The 22037-nt window shown below is 36.2% G+C and overlaps 1 protein-coding gene across 1 annotated transcript; it reads left to right on the top strand.

The window, feature by feature from the left end:
• The first annotated feature begins 550 nt into the window (after window positions 1-550).
• On the top strand, window positions 551-22037 carry LOC113227659 (TNF receptor-associated factor 3). The gene is made up of 10 exons (XM_026460622.1): window positions 551-669; window positions 7748-7861; window positions 8270-8415; window positions 9167-9380; window positions 13505-13646; window positions 15248-15417; window positions 16722-16917; window positions 17914-18029; window positions 18963-19118; window positions 21245-22037. Exons 1-10 carry the CDS (start codon window positions 571-573, stop codon window positions 21464-21466), a joined length of 1575 nt encoding a protein of 524 aa, XP_026316407.1. The 5' UTR covers window positions 551-570; the 3' UTR covers window positions 21467-22037.

Below are 22037 nucleotides of genomic sequence, written 5' to 3'. Positions count from 1 at the left end.
TCCTTAGGAACAATTCGTACCCAACACTAGGAAGAAAATAGGCAGGTTCTTATTTCAAAGCTGCAAAGATGCTAAAGGTCGGTGCTCGTGAGAACGTCTTGTATGCAGGACTTAACGTACGCTACAGAAAGAGAGAGAGATCTGTTCAATCATGTGTACTTAATATACCACAGCAAATAACAATCAACAACAAGCATTTCGAAAATTGCAAACACGCGGCATCACAGTGCTAAAATCTGACAGCGTGGATGAGTTCTGCCGTATCACATAATATCGACGGTGTTATCAGCTCCGCCCCATATCAAATATCAGAAAGAGATAACCGCATGACTCAACACAGTTTACTACAGTAGATTCACTTTATTATGTTCGCTATTGTGAAATTGAAATGAAAACACGTGAATTTTGCGTCAAAATGTTGCATTGTGTGGTTTAATTATTCTTAAACGCCATGAACATTTATTAATTAAGATAAATTAAAGATTAGAATATAAATAAAACTAAAAGTTGTAAACGTGAAGTGATAAAGACAGTGGAGAAGGCAAAGGCCACGGAATCAGCATTGTTAAAATGAGTCTCACGAAAAAAGGACTTGATGAGGGCAGTCCGAGTGTCACGCAGAGTGCATGTTACTTTTGCAATGACTCATTTGAAAAGGGATGCTTGCAGGTAAATAGAGTTGGGAGGCTTTTAAATACTAGGTTTCCAAAGACAAAGACTTAGAATGATAATACGAAAACTTTTGCCAAGATTTCACATTAATATACGTAACTATATAATGAAGATGAGCTTTCATCCAATGCCCTGAAAGACCTGCTTACACTTTTTTTATAAAGACAACTGACGGGACGAACAAGTCATGTAAGCGACACGCATATCCATAACAGTTCCAGTGCCACTCAGTGGTTTAAAACACAAAGATCTAAGGGGCACTGCCACTGCGCAAGTCACCCTGAGACTTAAGTTGACAAGTCCCATATATGTGCCTTTAATGTTCATATTTCTCCTTGGCGCCAGAACTAGGTAAGGTGGCAGTATTTTCCTGGACGAACTCCTTCACAAGGAGCTCTACTGCTACTTGACGTAGGTACCTTGAATGGGATATTATTTAACATTAAAGTCCAAGTAACATTATCAATTATTTTTCTTATAAAGGGTTATTCAATATCACTAACATGTGGTTTCAACAAGACGGTGCCACAAGTCACACAGCCACCGAAACAATGAATTTATTGCAAACCAAATTTCCCGATCGCATAATTTTAACGAAATTCAGCCGTTAAGTGGCCAGCTCGATCATGTGATTTAATACCGCTGGATTATTTTTTATGGGGTTAATAGACCCACCACTTTGTCAAAAACTGATTAAAAAACTTTGATGAAATAATCGACATCTGTAACTGTAGTCGTGGTGGACATTTATCAGATGTCATTTTTCATTCATAATTGCCAAACCTTACTTTTTTTTAATACAATAAAAATTTGAATAATTTATATTAGGTACTGTACCGTTGATGGTTATCCTACCCTCAAGGGAGTTTATCTGTGATCAACATTAACATATCCGTGTTGACGGCACGTTGTCCATTTTGTAATTTACGCTAAATGACAATAATCAGAAAACTAGTTGAGCATGTTTTTTTCATTATTTACGGACATTACTATAAATATAACATGTATTAGTTTGGATTGCCCATAATTGGCAAATCCAAATATCAAGTGCCGGGACGAACAAGTCGTGGGCCTGATGGTAATCTACACGCCTGTCCGTAACAGTTCTGCCGTGACAAATGGTGAAATATCCGTTTTATACAGCCAAAAATAGAGCACAAAATTATCTTTTAAAACCATTGACTTACAAATAAATGGACGACGGGTCTACTACAAAAACAACGAAAAAAATGTCCCAAGTCAACCTATTTAAACGTAGTGACATGTCAAGGAATATGACAAATCTAAAACGTTGAATTTAAATTGTAATGTCATCGCAGTACTGTCTAATTTTGCTTGCTTCGCTGTCAGTCGAACAAACGAAGACTAGAGCGTGAATGACGCTCTGTATACGATTTTAACGCCCTATAAGTTCGGACACTTTTTAGCGCGGACCCGACGTCCACATAATTGTAAGTCAATGTTTAAAACAGTTAAAATTAGTTAACGTGTTTGACTTATCGGAACTTACCCTAAGGATGCATAGCTGAGATATCGTTAAATAATTTCAATACTTATTCTAAAATTGGGTTATGGTTTTTTATGATATCTCAAAAAAAGTTTTGTGATTTAGTTAGCGGACGGCAGAGTTGCCCTGATCTTTGCGATTTAAAGCTCCGAGTGGCACTGCCACTGCGCCTGTCACCCTGAGACATAAGTTGACAAGTCCCATGTGACAATGTTGACATTACTGCTTGGTGGCGGGAATAGGTAAGGTGGCAACCACCCTGGACGAACTCTTTGACAAGTGAGTTGAGATTCGCCGATATCTCAGATATACATAACGATAAAATGCGCATGTTCATTCAAAGATCTGAAAATGTGATACAGGTAACTATTTAAATATTTCTAAACACACAGCACTACACTTAGAATATTGGAATTCGTTATCTCACATGGCGTGTCAGAATTCCGCGAATGCTGAATAAGTAAAATTTTAGGAATGTTACAAAAAAGAGACGATAGAAAAAAATGATTTGTTATTAACCGACTTTAAAAAAAGGTGGAGGTCTTAAATGGACTGTTTTTTGTATGTATGTTACGCGATAATTTATTCATTTGATCCCGTTTAAATTTGAAGACGATATTCCGCAAATTAGTGACGAATCCGGTTTCCGGTGACCGATTTTAATAAGACTTGGCAAATACTTAGATGTAATTCCACGAAATTTTGAGGTTGGCTTTTTTTATAAACAAGTTACAATTATTTTGATAACCTATATGGGTAATTGTCAAAAAGCTTACAAAATCCGTTCAGTGAAGAGTAACCTTAAAACAATGATAATTGTATTATAGAATCAAGAGCTATGATCAATTATGTTCAGTATTAAAATAATAAAACAGGTTATTTAAAAAAAAAGTAATTACTTGAATTATTACGAATTTTTTTAGTCAATAGAATTCATTTCGGTGGTCTGTTCAGAATCGCCTAAGACGAATAGATGCTTACAAAATCCATAAAATGCTGCATAAATTCAGTAACATGTAGTTGAGATTCCTTCTACATATCCTTGAGACTGTAATTTATATACAATATGAACGACAGTAACAGTTTGGGAGAAAATATTAATGATTGTCACATGTTACATAGTCACGGAGTCTTTTCGGTGGTCTAAAAATTTGGTCAAATATCCAGTAACCATTCCGGATTTTGAACGCAGTCAAAAAAACAACGTGTTTGTATAGGTTTTGAACGCATTGTACCGGCCATCTTTAGTCTTTAATTGAGAATCAAAGCAACGGCAGTATATTGTTTACCAATAAGTGCTTTTTCGTCAAACCTCATCTGATCTTTTCGGTTACGCCGTAAAATTGGTAAGTACTAATTAATTAACGAAAACAATCAGTTATTGCATCAGGCAGGAAGGATATAATAGCCAATGGCTAACAATTTTGTTTCTAACCTCAAAATATTGCACTGGAATCTGTTTTTATACGAAAATGTCCGTTCGGTGGTCACCTTTTTGGTGGTCACTAGTGACCACCAAAAAGACAAGTGGTCACCGAAAAGATGCAGCTATATTGTTTGAATTTTATGGAACACGCTTTGACACGTGAAGCATTAGGGTGCGTACAGATTTGGCGAATACGTTGCATGTGCGCTGCGCGCGCGTTGCACGAGCGCTGCACACGTGCAATTAAGTGCGCCTCTGTAATCACATCACCCGCAAGCCTCGCAGAACGCGCGCATTATGCGAGCCATGTAGGAAACTAGTTGCGGCGCGCGTGCAGCACGCGCGCAGCGCACATGCAGCGCATTCGCCAAATCTGTACGTACCCTAAACTTCGGTTAAGGCAGCGCTTTATTGCTTTTTCAGATTACTCAAAGATGGCGAAAACGCGAAAAAAACTTACAGACGAAGAAAAGAAAAATCGAAGACGCGAAAATAAAAAGTTAACTATGAGGAAACTAAGAGAGAAACTGAAACAAAATCCAGTTGCATTGGAACAAAAGCGAAAAAAAGACAGAGAATATTATTATAAGAAAAAAGATCAAGGATTGATAAAAACAATAAAAGATTTAAATGCTCGAGATCAAAGAAATCTTAGAAAGAAATGGAGGGAAGATGCGAGGAAACGACGAGAGGTAATGAAAATACAGCGCCGTACTGAAAAAATTATTCAAGAAGGTACTCCACCATCTTCTCCTATACCTTCCGGTAGTCTTACGCCAACAGCTTCTTCGCTGCATCCTCAAACGTCGTCATCAAGAGTGATTTCTGGCAAATCTATTGCAGCAAGGAACAAACGAATTCTCAAATCTGAAAATATTTACTTAAGGCAAAGATTACAAGTCCTTGAGAGCAAATTAGCCAAGTACAGAATGAGAGACCACAGAGCCAACAAATCAGACAAGAAAAATAAGAATGAAACGAATGAGTCCTCCCAGCAGGACAAAGAAAATAAAAATATATTATCTAAAAAAGGTTTCATTCGTGTTGAAAGAATTAAAAAAACTATACACAATTTTTTGAGCGATGATCAATACAGCCGACTTACTTCAGGTAAAAAAGAGACAATCACTAGAAAAAAACAAAAGAAACAAATTCGGCTCTTAAATGATACACTGACAAATTTACATGTTAAATTTCAAAAAGAAACCGGAAGTCACATATCTTACAAAACTTTCTGTAGGTACCGTCCATTTTGGATCATAAGTCCAAAATCATCAGCAAGAGATACATGCTTATGCTCTATGCACGAAAATGTGAATTTTGTCGTGCAAGCTCTTAAAACTGCAAGAATTATAAAAGAAAACTCTGCTTTAGAGGTTGCTAAGTCTCTTTGTTGCAACCGCGATGGTAACTTGAAAGAAATTTGCCTGGAAAGAAAATGTTCTAAGTGTGTCGATAAAGTGATTGAGTTTAGTCAATACATTGGCGATGATTCAATATTTTATCAGCACTGGGTTACTAAAAAAATTCCTACTATTGTTAAGGGTCAAGAAAAGATATGCCAGAAAACTATTAAAGAAAAAGTTATGACCAACAAACGATCCTTAATTGATATTCTTCAGGCAAAAATGCCACATTTCATGCAACACATAGGAAATATATTACACCAATCAAGTATTGTGCGTAAAATAAAAAAAGATATGATACATCAGCAATGTGGATTTCTTCATTGTGATTTTTCGGAAAATTACTTATGCAAATATGGTCGCGAAGTACAATCTGCACATTTTGGGGGATCAAAACAACAACTCAGCCTCCACACAAGCGTTTTTTACTATAAAAATAATGACGACTGCACAACTCCTAATCACAAATCCTATTGTACCATATCGGAAAATCTTCGCCATGATCCAGTCTTGGTCTGTGCACATCTAAAACCTGTAATCGACAATATCAAAGCAAATCTTGTCCCCGATATTAAGACTTTTCATATTCTGAGTGATGGGCCTTCAAGTCAGTACAGAAACAAGAGCATGTTTTTTTTATTAGTTGAATACCTTAGTGTGGAGTTAGATGCTGAAGAGATTTATTGGCACTTCAGTGAGAGTGGTCATGGCAAAGGTGCTCCCGATGGAGTAGGGGGCTGTCTTAAACGAGCAGCAGATCGTCAAGTCGGGTTAGGTCGTGATATATCAGATATTCAAAGTTTAGTCAGCTGTTTACAAGAAAATGTACAGGCTACTACTGTTATTCCTATAGACGACACCCATTTGTCTGAAATAGAAGATAAAATCAAGAATGCTGAAATTCAACCATTTAAAGGCACTTTAAAAATCCATCAAATTACTTGGCACCGAAGTAACCCTAAAATCCTACACGCCAGAAAATTGAGTTGTATAACTTGTTCAGCAAACGCTGTGTGCACTCATTATGAAATTGGACAAATTCAAATAAAATCTGAACACTATGAAGATCTTACACGGGACGTTGAAAATTTATTAGACGCGCCATCCTATGGTCAACATAAAAAAAAGTGGAGAATCGAAGATATCTATTCTGATTCTTCTGAGGACAATATTCCTCTGGCAACATTAGCTCAAGTTTTTGACTTTGACGATGACGATCTGAAAATCTTTTAATTTTTTTCGAAAATGACCACCGAAAATATCTTTTTGGTGGTCTTTAAAATAAAAGCTTTTCTTTATATTAAAAAATAATATTTTTTTAAACTAAACTAGTTGATTTACAAGATAAGTTTATAATGAAGCTACTTTATAATTAATATTGTATCAAAAGTTGTTCCTATTGGTAAAATTTTAAATATTGTTCTTTTTGGTGGTCAAGATAGTATTTTCGGTGACCCTCAAAAAAATATTTTTGTTCCTAATTACCCAAAAAAATAAGATTGATCTCATTTGTTTATTGTTTTAAGATAATTACCAAAGCATCATTTAGAATTGTAATAAAACTTACACAAATTAAAAACTTTTTATTTTAACATCACAAAAGCCTCAAAATGACAATTACCCATATGGTTTATGTCAAAATAAATATTTGACCCCATATAGAGACAGGCAAGCACCCGAGTTTCAACTCGGCGTTTTGTTAACGCCGCCGGGTTTAAGAACCCATTAATGCCCGAAATCGAGGCAAAAACTATTTTCAACTAAATATTTGTAAATCGAGTTTTGTTCAAATGTAGTGATAATATTACAAAATCGCGTTGAAATTAATCGATATAAAAACTTAGGCTTATGTCCAGCAGTGAATGGTTATCGTACACTTGAATCAATTTTCATAAAAATCCAATCGTAATATGGGTCCCAAGTAGCAAGTGAGACTCCACATGCCTACAATGTGGGCACTGTGTTGAGTTGCCTCTTTTTCGTCTAAAAACATTTTTTACATCGAAATTTCTAATAAAAATGGAATTATATTAAATTCTGTATTATTTTACTTGCATAATGTTTATCTTTGGGTTTACCCGGGTTTTTAACCCAATGCCCTCTGGGCATCGCGCCGCTCTGGGCGCATATAAAGGGCGACGGATTGCTGACAGTGCAGAAGTAGAATTGTAACAAACATAATATTTATTGTTGCCATAACCAACTATCAGCATTCATGGTTTTGAACCATTTTGTGCAAACAGTGAATCGCGATTTTAAGTATTTCCCTTATAATGGTGCCTACTCCTAATTTGGACAAATTTACAAGAATCAATTTGTATATACTCGCGCAGATTCTCCCCTATATAGGACATCTTTCTGGTGAAAGTGCCCAGTAGCGTCCAAGGCGGTCGTTAACCTTAATCTGATCTTCAGCTCAGTGGCCAACTGCAAAATGTCCTTAAAAATACTTTCGTCTACAACAAACAAACAAACAAACCACAACAACATACGAATCTCTATTTTTGTCATAACGCCCTCTTTAGAACCTTTTAAAGTTATACGACGAGTTACGACTATGACGCGTTCACTAATGTATCGTCACTGCAACTCAAAATTGATACATAAAACAATAAATATCCGCATCGTCAAGTGAAATGAAACTATACTGGAAGATCTTGTCTAAGAAACTATTAAATAGTTTTTAGTTATTATGATTAATTATCTACTTACCAGAGAGTCACGTTACCTTTTCAGAACCACCTGAAGAAATGCGGCAGTATTTTGGAGCAATGCCCACTGCGCTGCGGTGCCTGGATTCAGCGAAAACACAGGGAGACACACGTCAAGGATTGCCCCCAGATGCAGAAGGTATACGGAGAAAAATATGTCCCGAAATTTTTGCCATCCGTGGACCGTTGGACTTACCCGTGTGTGGTGGTTCATGCGTTCACGATTACGAATTATATTCATAAAGGAAAAATGCCTATTTTCCGCACATTACATTTATCCGAAATGCTAACTTTTGGTTTATTACAATCGAGTATGTTTTAACAATGAGATATGATTGCGATGCGTCATCTTTTAAAGTAAAGTATAGCCCTAAAATATGTGATTTGCTGATGATCATATATTTGTTTTGATTAACTAGTCAACAGGTGACGGTGCAAAGTCCAAAAAGCCCTATCAAAGAGATCTCTATATCTTGTTCCACTGTTTGTGAGTGACTGACAGATTGTGACAGAAGTAACTATATTAGAATGGAATTGTAATTACCAGCGCACATCAAAATCATCGACCTATGCGAGGCTGTCAGACCCTGCTCCAGCAGATATCATTACCGTCAAGAAGCACACCTGGAAGCCTGAACCTCCGCCCCTCGACGACTGCGTCAAATATCTGGAGAAAGAGGTCGCTTCCATGAAGTTAGTATAACAGGGACTCCCTGATGATGTTCCTTAATGCAAACTTGTCAATCAAGATTCTTTATACTTCAGTATTAGGCAGGTAGTATTCACCCCGTGTCTCTGCTCCTAGGATGGTAAAATTTATATGTGAATAAGATAAAACAAAATAGTACATAATTATCTGGCACACTGATATTTCAGATGTCTTTCAAGCCATCACAAAAGCTTGGTTAGACCAGATACGACTGTCGTAGTCCACAACAATGCCTACGAATATGTATATCTTTGAGACATTATTTCTGTTACACCGCTAGATGCTGCTTTAACAATTTTAAGTTAGTTGTATACATTATATAAAATAATTTTCCCCATTTGACAGAAATACGTGTTGGTATGAAGTCAATGTGATAATAATTTATGATAATTGTTAGTATCGAAGCACGCGAACAGGGTGACAAAGAAAACAGCCCTGTAGTAATCGTGGCTTCTGTTTTATCTACCTGTCACATTAATAACAACAATAACCATAGTGAATGATATGTTTATAGCTCATATTTTTTAAATCTCTTCTTGGCCACCATTTTGTTGACGCTTTTCTTTATCTGTGTTGATATCTTGCTCAGCTCCGTTATCTGATATCCTGTTTTGGACCTTAGATTGGTTTTCGGAGAGCATGACACGCTCCATGGCACTCTATGCAACTGTCCTTCTGTATATACCTTCGGTCACGTCACTGTTATACGTATTCATGCTTGGTGGATATTTCCAGTTCAGTCCTAACAGAAGGATTCCGCCACCGGGACGTCCAAGACACAGAGCTGGAAACCCTCCGCTCCAAGCTGGTTCTCGTAGAAGAACAGTGCCAGCACTTCCTCTCGACCCTCATGTCTTTAAGGGCTTCTGTGGATGACGAGGCAGAGAGATCTGCCAACTGGGCAGCGCAGTTCAAACATGACTTGGCTAACGTGCAGTTAGCATTACAGGTAATGATTGTTGTTTTAAATTATAAATCGAGTTTTTTTTCAGATGTTTAAATCGCAAAGATCTGTGTGGGATTGCCACTGTGCCCACCCCTGAAACATAAGCTGACAAGACCCATGTGCCTGCGCTTTTGCCAGCATTCTTACCCTTCAAAATCGGAACGCAGTAGGTAATGCGCACATTACTGGTTGGCGGCAGAAATAGGTACGCTACCAGTAGGTACTTCCCTGGACAAACTCTTTCTATTTCTTCTATTTTAAAAATCATGACTGAATTCCACAGGCGAAGTTGATCTTGCGTCCTTTTTGATTACGACACGTCTTTCTAAATATTAAAGTATCTGTTCAGACTTCCATTTATATAGATGTGTTTTGGTTGTTTTGTAATATAAATTTAGGTTATCTATTTATCTCGCCGTAGAAGCTTAGAACCATCGGATAAAGGGTCGTATCATACAAGCGATAGGTACTAGAGAAAGCGGCAAGGGCACCGTGACGATGATCAATGTGTATTCTTTGTGTATCGATAAGATATCGTTGTTTTGTGTTTACTGTAAAATTATGTATATTACTAGTAAATAAAACGTAATTCGCTTGTGATGGTTTATTTCTCCAGTCAGAATACAAACCGATAAAACCGATACTATCAATTCCGCGCATATTTATATAGTCAAAGACAAAGTCAAAGTCAAAGATTATTTATTCCATAGGTAAAATAAATTTACACTTGAAGTCGTCACATTTAAGCTACTGCTCGTTCACTACGCTGACCTCCCTGAGAAGAACGAGCAAGAAACTCTAGGGATTGCTCTTTTCAAATAAACTTAAATGCTATGGAGTACACTTTGAATCAAATTTGTGTGGATTCTGGAGCCGTGTCGTCTTTCCATACATCTTTATCTAACACGTAGTCTTCAATTTTGAAATACGATTTTTCGATCAAAATATTTTTAATGTAGTTATTAAACTTAGGAAATGATAAACTTAATATATACTCCGGAATCTTGTTGTAAAAACGTATACAGTTCCCCATAAAAGAGTTGTTTACCTTGGTTAAACGAAATCGTGGTACCATGAGTTTGGACTTAGCTCTAAGGTTAATATTATGGATATCTTCTTTCTTATTGAAATTATGTAAATTTTTACGGGCATATAAAATATTTGAGTAAATGTACTGTGATGCCACAGTCATGATACCAGTCTCCTTAAACTTTTCTCTAAAAGAAACCCGAGAGCCTAGCCTATAAATACCTTCCCGCCAAACATCACCGAGATATAGCTTTGGCGGTATTGGCTATGGCCAACTGTAATACCAAAAGATGATAACAGACGGTAGATTATAAGCAAAGTCTATGGTTAGACACAGTCCATGGCAATAAGGAGTGTGAGAGGTACCGGCTTTGCTAATTGCGTCGTCCGCCATAATTTTTATATTATTTTTACAATCCTACCGTACATATTCATTTTTTCTTGACATTGGCGAAATCATCGATTATTTCGATGGGGCCATAACATTTAATAGAAGTAGACATAGAAATATTTAGTTGATTTTTTTTTTAAATAACGAATTCTATGTAACAGTTTGCAAAAGTGATATATTTCAATAACCATTTGCTCGAGTATGATACAATATACAATGTAGTATGCAAAATACGACCAGATCATGATTGCAACCTAACACTACATTTTACTTACTACGACCAAATTGCGGACGTCCTAACGTCAAGAGTACACTTTAGGATACTGTAATTACCAAGTAGGTAATGTAACTCCCGCTTGTTAGGTGCATCATTTGCCTGACGCGTCTCTCGTAGCGTAGGGTTGTCACATAATTGGTTTAGTTGTACCTACAGGAGGCAAATTATAATTTGAAAAATGAAGGTATTCATCACAATAATCTACAATGGAATAACCTTTGTCAAGTTAGTAGCTTTTTTAATAATACTATATATTACTGGATAAATAAATAAACTTAATCTTGATCAGAAATAAACTTCAAATTGTTAATATTAGTTAACAAAAACTACTCATTCTAGAATTACATTATTCAAAAATATATAATTATGTATTCTATAAAATGGGTCTTACAAGGTAAAATTGAAAATACGCTTTATTTTTGTCGATATTATGGAAAAAAATATTAAAGTCTTAGAATAATAACGCATAGAAACCTAGTCCGCACACGCTAAGTGAGGCAAATTGAAGCGCTCCCAATGGGCCTACACGAGCGGGCGAGCCTTCAGTGCTCAAGGTGAACTTGCACCGCGAACAGATCAAGAATTTTAGCTAAAAATGACGAAATGTGCGGTAAATGAGTGTAAAAATACGTCAGACAAACATAAAATAGATACTAACGTCACATTTCATAAGGAAGTAACGCGTTTCAACTTGTATTTTTATATAAATATTCACTAAAACCGAAAATCAACCTACTACTAAAACTAGCCTACATGAATTTGATTTTTGCCTCACTTGTGACAGTTCGTTTGATATGAAACTATCATTCTATGCGTTATTATTCTAAGATTAAAGTCTGTAATTTACAACACATTGTTGTAGGTAATAAGAGATAGTAAATATAAACAATTTTTGCAAAGACGATGATGTAAATCCTTTAACTGCCTCCAGTGGCCGATCGGTTACGGTTCCTGGTTCGATTCCCAGGTGGGGAGAAGTATTTCTAAGGTCTACATTTATTTCTGTCGCCAGTTTGGGTGTAATTTGTGGTTGTCTATGTGACTGTGGCATCCGTAATACAGGGTTTTCCTAGTGCTCGTTATGAGTTTGTGTGTTATTATTAATTAAAAAAAGTACTTACATATTGATAGTTTTATACCAGTATCGCGATAATGGGAATACAATTATGAAATAGTTATAGTTTGTATATACATAACGATAAATTAAAAGAACACTACCTATCGAACGCGTTAGATAGCTAATAGGTAACATATATTATAAATTAGTAATTTGTTTAGATTATAAATATATATTCTGCTTATGTTTGTATTTATGTATATAAAGTTCATGTAGGTGTGTATGTCTGTCATATGTATATATTATCATCCTTTATATGTATATATATATTATTTATATTTATGTATATATTTTTTTTTTACTGACATTTAAATTTTAATTTTATTGTACAATAATTAGTCACGCAGACTTCACTTTTCACCTAGGCTAGGGTTGGCTAGAAGAGATCTCTTCTAGAGATACTCACCTTTATATATAGCTCACCTTTGTACATGTCCTTTATAACTTGTGTTTTATGTATCTTTTCTTTGCGCAAAAAAGCGTTATTATTAAATTTTTAAATAAAAAAAAAATGGGGCACAAGTTGAAAACTAAAATTTTGCAGGTTCTAACATAAAGAGGTACATCTCCATATAAAAATTATGTACGAAGTTATTTTATTCTTCCAAATGCGTTTCAAACTTTTATTTTAGTCTGTTTTTAGGATTTATTAATTTAATCATTAACAAATTAGCACATTCTTTAGACAACGTTCTTAGACGTGTCGTATATTTTTTCTAAGACTTTTTAATAGTAAATACGTAAACCGTTTGACACGTACCGGCGACGACTATGTATGAAATCATTGATTTGTGTTGATAAGGCGAAAAACGTGTATCAGGATCGTGGTTATTGGAAAAGGGCGTGACATGTACTTATAAATGGGCCTCTAAGTATACCTCCTAATCAGTTGCCAAGTGGTGGTGAAAACCTTAGAATAATAACGCATAGAATGATAGTTTCATATCAAACGAACTGTCACAATTGAGGCAAAAATCAAATTCATGTAGGCTAGTTTTAGTAGTAGGTTAATTTTCGGTTTTAGTGAATATTTATATAAAAATACAAGTTGAAACGCGTTACTTCCTTGTGGAATGTGATGTTAGTATCTATTTTATGTTTGTCTGACGTATTTTTACACTCATTTACCGCACATTTCGTCATTGTTACCTAAAATTCTGGAGCTGTTCGCGGTGCAAGTTGACCTTGAGCACTGAATGCCCGCCCGCTCGTGTAGGCCCTTTGGGAGCGCTTCAATTTGCCTCACTTAGCGTGTGCGGACTAGGTTTCTATGCGTTATTATTCTAAGGTGAAAACCATTATTGGAATTCCAGGAGCTCCAAAGTCAGCAGCTGACAACAGCGATGCGACTAGAAAGCACAGTAAGCAGCCTGGTGCACGAACAACACGAGAGGGAATTGTTGGAACAGGCGCTCACGCAGCACGACGCGAGGATCCGGACTGTTCACAAACTGGGTAAAGCAGACGTCTACGTAAATACAAGTATACAAAAAACTTTTATCACAAACATCCAGTTTTAGTAGTTCCTTATGAAAGAGCTCGTACAGGGAAATACTACCACCTTACCTATTTCTGATACCACACTTCACTTGATATTATAAAAAAAAGAAAGTTAGTTATTTACATTTGGCCGGCCGGGTATCGAACCCGGGACCTCAGAGATGGCAAAACCATGAAAACCGGTGTGCGAGACACTTTATCACGGAGGTCGTGCGTTACATTGCTATCTATCAATACTAATACATTCAGATACAAATTTATACAGCGCTTTAGCCTCGTTCGATGTGGACGAGGAAAAGATATTGTTGTAACGCACATACTCAACATAACCCCGCACTATGGAAACCCTGTGTCGCGGATGCCATGGACACACACATAGATAACCACAAATTACACCCAAACTCACGAGAGAAATAAATACCAATACAAATATTTCCCCCGGCCCGGGAATCGAACCTGGAACCTCTGCGTGGTCGTCCGGCATGGTAACCGTTCGGCCACGGAGGCAGTTAAACACCGATATTGCATTATCGCGGTCCAAAATAGGGACCCGCATAAAGAACTGGCTCCGCCATTACACGATGTAGGTACGTCCTCTACGCGGTCACACTCTCTGCTTAGGCGAATTAACTCTCCTCATCAGATATCTAAAGCTATTTCGTGAAATAATATAAAATAATAAAAAGTAGAATTGTACTGGTGGTGTCGGAGTTAAAATTTTGAATTTCAATCTCTAATCTGAGATAATTAACGAGAAAAAAAATTGCACGACATTAAAGACATAATGATTTCTCCCGAAAAGATTCAGAATATTAAACTATTGAAAAAAAGTTACAATCTTTTAGTTAGTACCCATGGCCAATTAGATGCCTTAGCCAGTCCAGAAGCACGAAAACTTTTACGCCTATTGAAATAATTGAAATAAAAAATCTTTCTTGTCTTTGAGAAAAATATTCAACTACAAAAATTTTTCGCGTGGCAAATGCGTTTTTTGACAAGAATTGTGAAATTAAAGAAAGACTGAAAGCGCTTCGGCAGATCAAAGTCAAAGAATCATAGGTAAAATCAATTTACAATTGAAAACGTAACATTTAGGCTACTGCTCGTTCACTCCGCTGACTTCCCTGAGAAGAACGAGCAAGAAACTTTAGGGACTGCTCATTTCAAATTAACTTAAATGCTGTGGAATATACTTTGAATCAAATTTGTGTGGAATCTAGAGCCATGTCGTCTTTTCATACATTTTTATACGTAGTCTTCAATTTCAAAATATCTTTGTAGTTTTTAAACTCCGGAAATGATAATTTTAATCTTTCTTTTTAATTTAATTAATTTGCGCGTCGTTATAGTATATTTATAGTTTAAGTTATAGAAAAAACATTTTACATAACATTATTCTGATTATTATTATTTCCGTATTAGCAAATACACAGTATGCTTTCAATATGTCCATACACTACGGTCAGCTTCTACATTTCTATATACAATCCGTTTTTCACAGATAAATGAATTAAAGAAAAGTTGTATGGCAACAGCAAGCATGAATTTCATTTCAGAGGAAGTTATATCGTACATAAAGGAGTCAGTGGAGGAGGAGCGCCTTGTCAACGCGGAGAGCCGAGCCGCGCTGGAGCAGGAGCTGTTTGAAGCCAAGAGGTCGTCTGAACAGCTGTCGCAGTTAGCCTCTTTAAGGGTGCAGCTGCAGAACGCTACGCCGGAAAGACCAGTAAGTTTGCAAGTGTTCAGAAGCATATTATATGGTTTGATCTATGTCGAAACAATATAGTAGATATCGTATAGTAATAAATTTTCAAACAGGTTCAACTTCCAAAAACTTCCAAAAAGGGGTCTCCCTTTCTCCGTCCGACATCTGGCCGAAACAAATAAGTAGGGTAGAGAGGGGCTGAACGTTCCGATTTTCTAATAACATGAAGTTTAATAATGAAAACGAAGGGTTTGATTTCCAATAATGTGGAAATATTGTGCAAACACTTCCCGTTTTTTCTAATATTAGAATAGAATAGAAATCTTTTATTACTACGCCACAACAAAAATATACACAGTAATAAAATGAAGATAAAAAAAAGATGAAGCTACATTAAAACAAAAAATTAAAATAAAAATAACTGGAAAAAAAGGAATAAAAATAAAATCATACACAACAACAAAGCAAACATGAAATATTTAACACAATTAGATTAAGTGTCATGTGCGTGGCTGTGGCGTATGTAACAGGATCCCACTCAGCTATTGTCACCACCGAGAAAAGGCTGTGACGCTGATTTTCAGTGGGCCCTAAAACCGAGTGAGTTCCGGAGTATTAAAGTTACTTCGATTAATATCTCAAAAGTTTTTGTTTATAGAAGCAAATATTTCATAAATTTCGAAAGGGAACATTCAATCCCGCTTTGGGGCAAGTTGTTCCGCATTTGAGGCAAATTGTTCCGCTCAGATTATAACAACATGTTGTTAGGGTAACAAAGGTTTTCTTAAATAAAATAACCTTTTTTACAATTGTATTATGTGTGTAATGCACAACTAAACTTGTTATTGCTGTCGGAACAATTTACCCCGGGAGCTTCCAGACTCGGTCTCCACTGGACCAAACGAGAAAACAATGTGAAGTAATGGACAATGTGACAATAATTTTGTATTGGAAAATAAATGAAAAAAGATTACGAAGAAGTCTTTTAATTTGATTGGTAATAATAATTCACGCCCTTGTCCCACAGGAGGGGTGCCCCACCTTACTCTATCCTGACACAATTTTCTAGCCTCACATTCAACTTCTTTTATTCTTTTCACTTTGGATCCTAGTCTTTTTGAGGACTTCTCGCTTTTAAATTTGATTAACAATCTTCCCCTATTACTTTTAATAATATACCAAGTGCACTGCCATGCATACTTTCCTAAACTTTTAATATAACTATATGATGAAACCATTTTCTTCAGGAAATTTCGACGTACCTACATTTCGGGAAATTGCTTTTCATAGAGTAGTATATTTTCCGTTCGTTTTTTAAATTCCAGACAATAGACCGTTTAGCAGTTTTAGAAGTAGCAACAGCAGACGCTCGAGCAGAGTCCGAAGAGCAAAAGGCGAGAGTGGAAAACATTTCAAGAGACCTTAGAGCTTTGACAAAGAGCTACTTGAAGATGAGGACTGAGTTGATAGACTTCCAATCCAGGGTCAACTTTGAAAATCATGAAACCGGGAGTGACACTGGTAAGTTTTATATTATATCTACAAGATCAACAAATCTAAATGAACCTATTCTAAGGACAAAGTCTGTCATTAAAATAGATTTTTATTTAGGGCAGCATCACACAAAATATTTCAAAGTTTCTTAGTACCTCTCGGTAATCTTCGGATTTCCGAATGTAGCCGAATATCTATTTATCATCAGTGTTAATTTTAATTCAGAATTTTAAAGTTGTTTTGTTAACCGACTTCAAAGAAAGGAGAAGGTTCTCTTTTTTTTAATGTATGTATGTTACGCGATAACTCCGTATATGTGAACCGGTTTCGATGATTATTTTTTGTAGAAAGAGGGTATTTTAGTACTGGTTCCATTTAAATTTAAAGAGAATATTCCATCTCTGAGGGTGGCAAATGGAATGAATCCGGTTTCGCGCTCTTTCCGGTAACCGATTTCAATAAAACTTGGCAAATAGATATAATTCTACGGACTTTTGAGGTCGGTTTTTTTTAATAAAAAAAGTTACAATTATTTATAAAAACACTAACTCCTTTTAGTAGCAGTAGAGCTTCTTGTGAAAGAGTTCCTCCAGGGTAGTACTGCCATCTTACCTATTTCTGCCGCCAAGCAGTAATGTCAAAATTACTGTGTTCCGGTTTTGAACGGCAAGGGTGCTGGTGAAATTACAGGCACATGGGACTTGTCAACTTATGTCTGAGAATGACGGGCGCAGCGGTAATGCCCCTCAGACCTTTGCAATTTAAAGCTCTGAGTGGCACTGCAACTGTTATGGACAGGCGTGTATCTTATCACCATCAGGCGCACGACTTGTTCGTCCCGTCACTTGATATAATAACAATAAAAAAACCACTACTAATTTTGTTGACGTGTGTTTGTTAGGTTTATCAAAAAAACACAGGTACACACCTCTTAGATAAAACCTGTTCCCAGCAGTGGACGTACTCGAGTTCAATTCAGATCCAGAGCTGTTTTACCAATGTCTTGTGCATTAACCATTGCAGGTCATTTCATATGGAGAATAGAGAACTTCACGGCTCGCATGAAAGAATCTAAAGAAAATGACACTGTGCTGAGCAGTCCACTGTTCAGGACCAGCAAATATGGATACACTTTAAAGGTTAGACGAAGTTAAGATTGAAAAGCGTCTCTTGAGCCTATTCGGTCTGAATCTACACTATCACGTTACAGCTTTAAAGAGACCGTTAATTTTATGTTGAATTCATCTATCACTTACTCCTAATACTTGCAGCATCCACCACTAAACACAGGTTTTTTTAAAGGCAGTTTTCATAATCGCCACTTCTTAGATATTACGCCGCTATACGTAGGGTTAAATTTGGTTTGCCACAAATCACACGATTAGTTCCATGTGGGCCAATTCTAACCTTTAAAATGCCATATTTATTCCCATTACTTCCACGTTTATTTATGGACGAGGATTGAAAGTAAAAATAGTAATTTCAATTCTCAGTTGTTCACTATAATACTAGGTTCATTATACAAAACACAGAAGATCAGTGATGTTCGTTTGTGTTGTATTTAATTATTACTTAAGCAATATGAGTTTCGTGGTTTGCATTGTGAGCTCCATTGTTGTATTGTGTTTTGTCGGTGATATTAAAATAACGTAATCCCCATCACTCTTCTTCAGTTTGGTGGATAATGGAGCTAAAGACAGCAATGATTTGGTCTCAAAGCAGGGAATTTCGTAGTACCAGAGCATTACAATTAACTTCGGGGTATACAAAACACCGAGATCAGAAATAATTTATAGAAGTTTCTATTAGGAATCGAACGCGAGAGCTCTCCATGAGGGTTCAACTTCACGGGCATCTTAGGGCATCGACTGTACGACGTTATACATATATTCACACAAACATATCTGAAACAGTTCGAATTACAACAATTGAACACAAAACCCTCATCGAGGCGCTGATCTAGCGCTCAGTGTTAACTGCTGAACCACCGGAAGTCGTCAAAATCAGAATTATTTTATTCCTGCATTCTCTAGGTATTACGGTGATCACTCGTTGTTTCCAATTGATTTCAGGCTGAAGTCCAGCTGAACGGCATCGGCAAATGGAAGGGACGACACATAACCTGCACGGTACGGCTGGTGAACAGCATGTACGACGCGTTGCTTGAGTGGCCCTGCGATTTGGGTATCAATATTGTGCTCAAGGACCAGCCGAATAACAGGAGTCAGGTTAGTTTGAATAGAAGACCTCATTTGTGATTGTAAATTATGACAAGTAGGCTCGTTTCTGTGCATTGGTGTTAAGCGTGAAACACAAAGAGCGGGTGCGGGTCGGGTCAGGAGTAATCTTTGTATTTACATGGACGACACGAACGCGCGCGCCCGCGCGATATAAATGCATGGAATTAGACCCGCCGCGCCCCGGTCCTTACCCGATCCGTCTGTGTTTCACGCTTTAGTAATAAAAACTGGTACCTATCGAGATCTGAGAATGTCTCCGCAGCAAAGTAGTTATGTTATTTTCTATAGCGTATTTTTAAAGCTTGATTTTTGACGGGTGTCAAAGATTATGTACTTATTGAGTTCTTAGGTTTTCGCGATTGTTACACATAGGAAATGAAACTATTTTTCCGGATTTAAATCGCGTATATTTGTTTTTTCAAACAAACCGACGTTTCGGGCCCTTTACAGGTCCCATGGTCACGGTTGACTGAGATGGTACAGTCTTCAACCAGTTAATAATAATAATAATAATAAGATGCTGTTAAAACCAGTCAACAGGCTGAGAGGGAAAAACATCTACAATAATAATAATAATAATAATAATAACGTTTATTCCTCCACAAAAATACGTACATATAGTTCTTAGTAATTTAAGATACATGCAAAAACTTATTTTTGGGAGCTGGTGCTTGTTAAAGGCTTAACGCCTGTACTACAAGTCACCAGGCTCTCACCCTTGGAAATGACACATGACAATCTTAAGGCATTACTAAGATTATTTGTTTATAAAGGAAAAACATTTAAATAGTGAAAAAATACATTTGACATTATTGAACTATATACACCTAAAAGATCAAACTTAAATTAAAATTAAATTTAAAAACTTTTTTGCACGTAAAAGATATTTGACTATGAGTGCGTGTTGTATTATGTGTGTGTTTGTGGATGTGTGTGTGTGTGTGCGTAGTTACGGATATATATATATATATATACATATACATATAGAGATCCTACTCTATTCAAAGTTCCAAAAATAAATAAATAAATAGGTCCTTGAGTCAATGCAATCGGATGAAGCAAAGCTTCAGTTTCATCGTAATAAAATGTTATGTCTAATATTGATGCAAACCACCCTATTTTTTCACTATAGTTACAATAGTTATTAATTAAATACCTTATTTTTAATTTTACAAAGAAAACATTCCAATTTACGCTATATTAAGTTTTACAAATTATTTTATTGAATGAATTTTTATTAAGTTCAATTTATTATTAATAGAAATTAGAATAAACTGAAACATATTAATTAGTACTGCAGTCTTATGTCTGTTTGGGATTTTTCATTAGAGGAAATACTGGATCCCAAACTGGTGGTACGGAGAAACCATCTTCCCTGTTGAAATTAGGATGTTTTTTAATTTCAATGGCCTCTCGCAGCATCCTGGGTAGATAACTTAACATAGCGTAAATTGGAATGTTTTCTTTGTAAAATTAGAAATAAGGTATTTAATTAATAACTATTGTAACAATAGTGAAAAAATAGGGTGGTTTGCATCAATATTAGACATAACTGGTTGAAGACTGTACCACCTCAGTCAACCGTGACCATGGGACTTGTAAAGGGCCCGAAACGTCGGTTTGTTTGAAAAAACAAATATACGCGATTTAAATCCGGAAAAATAGTTTCATTTCCTATACTTACTTATTATTTTTTAAAGTCACAAGATTTATAGCGAAAAAAACTACAATAGTCAGTGCGACTGCATTTTATTTTCCAACTGTCGACGTAACTGCAGCCATTTACGACCAGATGGGGCTTAAGCTAATTCAACACTGATGACCTTGGTTGCTCAATGGTATCACTGTGGGCGCCAGATGAGTAGGTCCCGGGTTTGAGTTTCAGTAGGACCAATTTGGATGCGTGCGCCTGATGGAAAACGACACGCCCGTTGCAGTGCCACTCAGATCTTACAATTCTAAAGACTTGAGGGGCACTACCACTCACCAAAGCACACACTGTCGTCACTCTGAGACATCAAGTTAACAAGTCTCATGTGCCGGCTGTTTTTAGTTTGACAATAGGTAATTTGGTGTGGTTATTTAGCACGTAATGTTAAATGTGTTATCTACAGGCAATGGATATAGTAAAGTCACTGCAAATTCGACGCAAATCTTCATCGAAGCGTCACGATTACGACGAAGTGGGCGACAACAAGACGCGGTCCAATGAACAGCTGGACAAGTCACTTCTGCAACTTAAGCGACAGTACATCTTCATCCCGCACACGAGCTTGGATAAGTTCGAGTACATAAAGAACGATGTTATGTTTCTGGAGTTTATTGTCAACAAATGAGGCATAGGTTGGTTTATTTTTTAAATCGTATATGTTTATCTCTGTGTAGAACCCTATAATCTGTCTTTTTTCTTATACTGAATTTTGGTATGATTATGCAACAAATAACCGACCGTGCTTCATTTGAATCATCATTGGCCCATTATTCGTCCCACTGTTGGGCACAGGTTCATTTGAATTGATTTCAATCGTCAATTTTTGTAAATACTTACATAGATACATACACTGCCTTTATAACTACATAAGAATTGTGTCTATTAAAAATACAAAGAGATGTATTTTACAGTTTTTCATTTTCATATAATATAGAATCCACCTGTACTTTTTAAAATGTGTACTTATGAATGAAAATTGATTTCTATACTAATAGGCCAACTGTGAAAATAAAACTAAATAAGGCAATAACACAATTAGTAATAACATAATAGAACATCTTAATATACACAATTTAGACATTATTGGAAAAATTTGCCATTCTTTCACAACTTATCGATAAAACTGTCGACAACAACTACGCGACTATTTAAAATTTTATGATAACTGGCAACCCTGCAAACGTCATTTTACTCAA

The sequence above is a fragment of the Hyposmocoma kahamanoa genome, unplaced genomic scaffold (assembly GCF_003589595.1).
Source record: "Hyposmocoma kahamanoa isolate Upper Pololo Valley unplaced genomic scaffold, ASM358959v1 212, whole genome shotgun sequence".
NCBI classification, from domain to species: domain Eukaryota; kingdom Metazoa; phylum Arthropoda; class Insecta; order Lepidoptera; family Cosmopterigidae; genus Hyposmocoma; species Hyposmocoma kahamanoa.
Note: the sequence above shows the minus strand (reverse complement) of the source record. Positions and strands in the feature narration are given on the sequence as shown.

What these genes read in the sequence shown, in the direction of transcription:
- LOC113227659 (XM_026460622.1), top strand. Translation starts at nt 571, where the DNA reads ATGAGTCTCACGAAAAAAGGACTTGATGAGGGCAGTCCGAGTGTCACG. An exon ending in TTGAAAAGGGATGCTTGCAG is followed by an intron (nt 670 to 7,747) that starts GTAAATAGAGTT and finishes TTACCTTTTCAG; the next exon opens with AACCACCTGAAGAAATGCGG. An exon ending in ACGCTACGCCGGAAAGACCA is followed by an intron (nt 15,418 to 16,721) that starts GTAAGTTTGCAA and finishes TTTAAATTCCAG; the next exon opens with ACAATAGACCGTTTAGCAGT.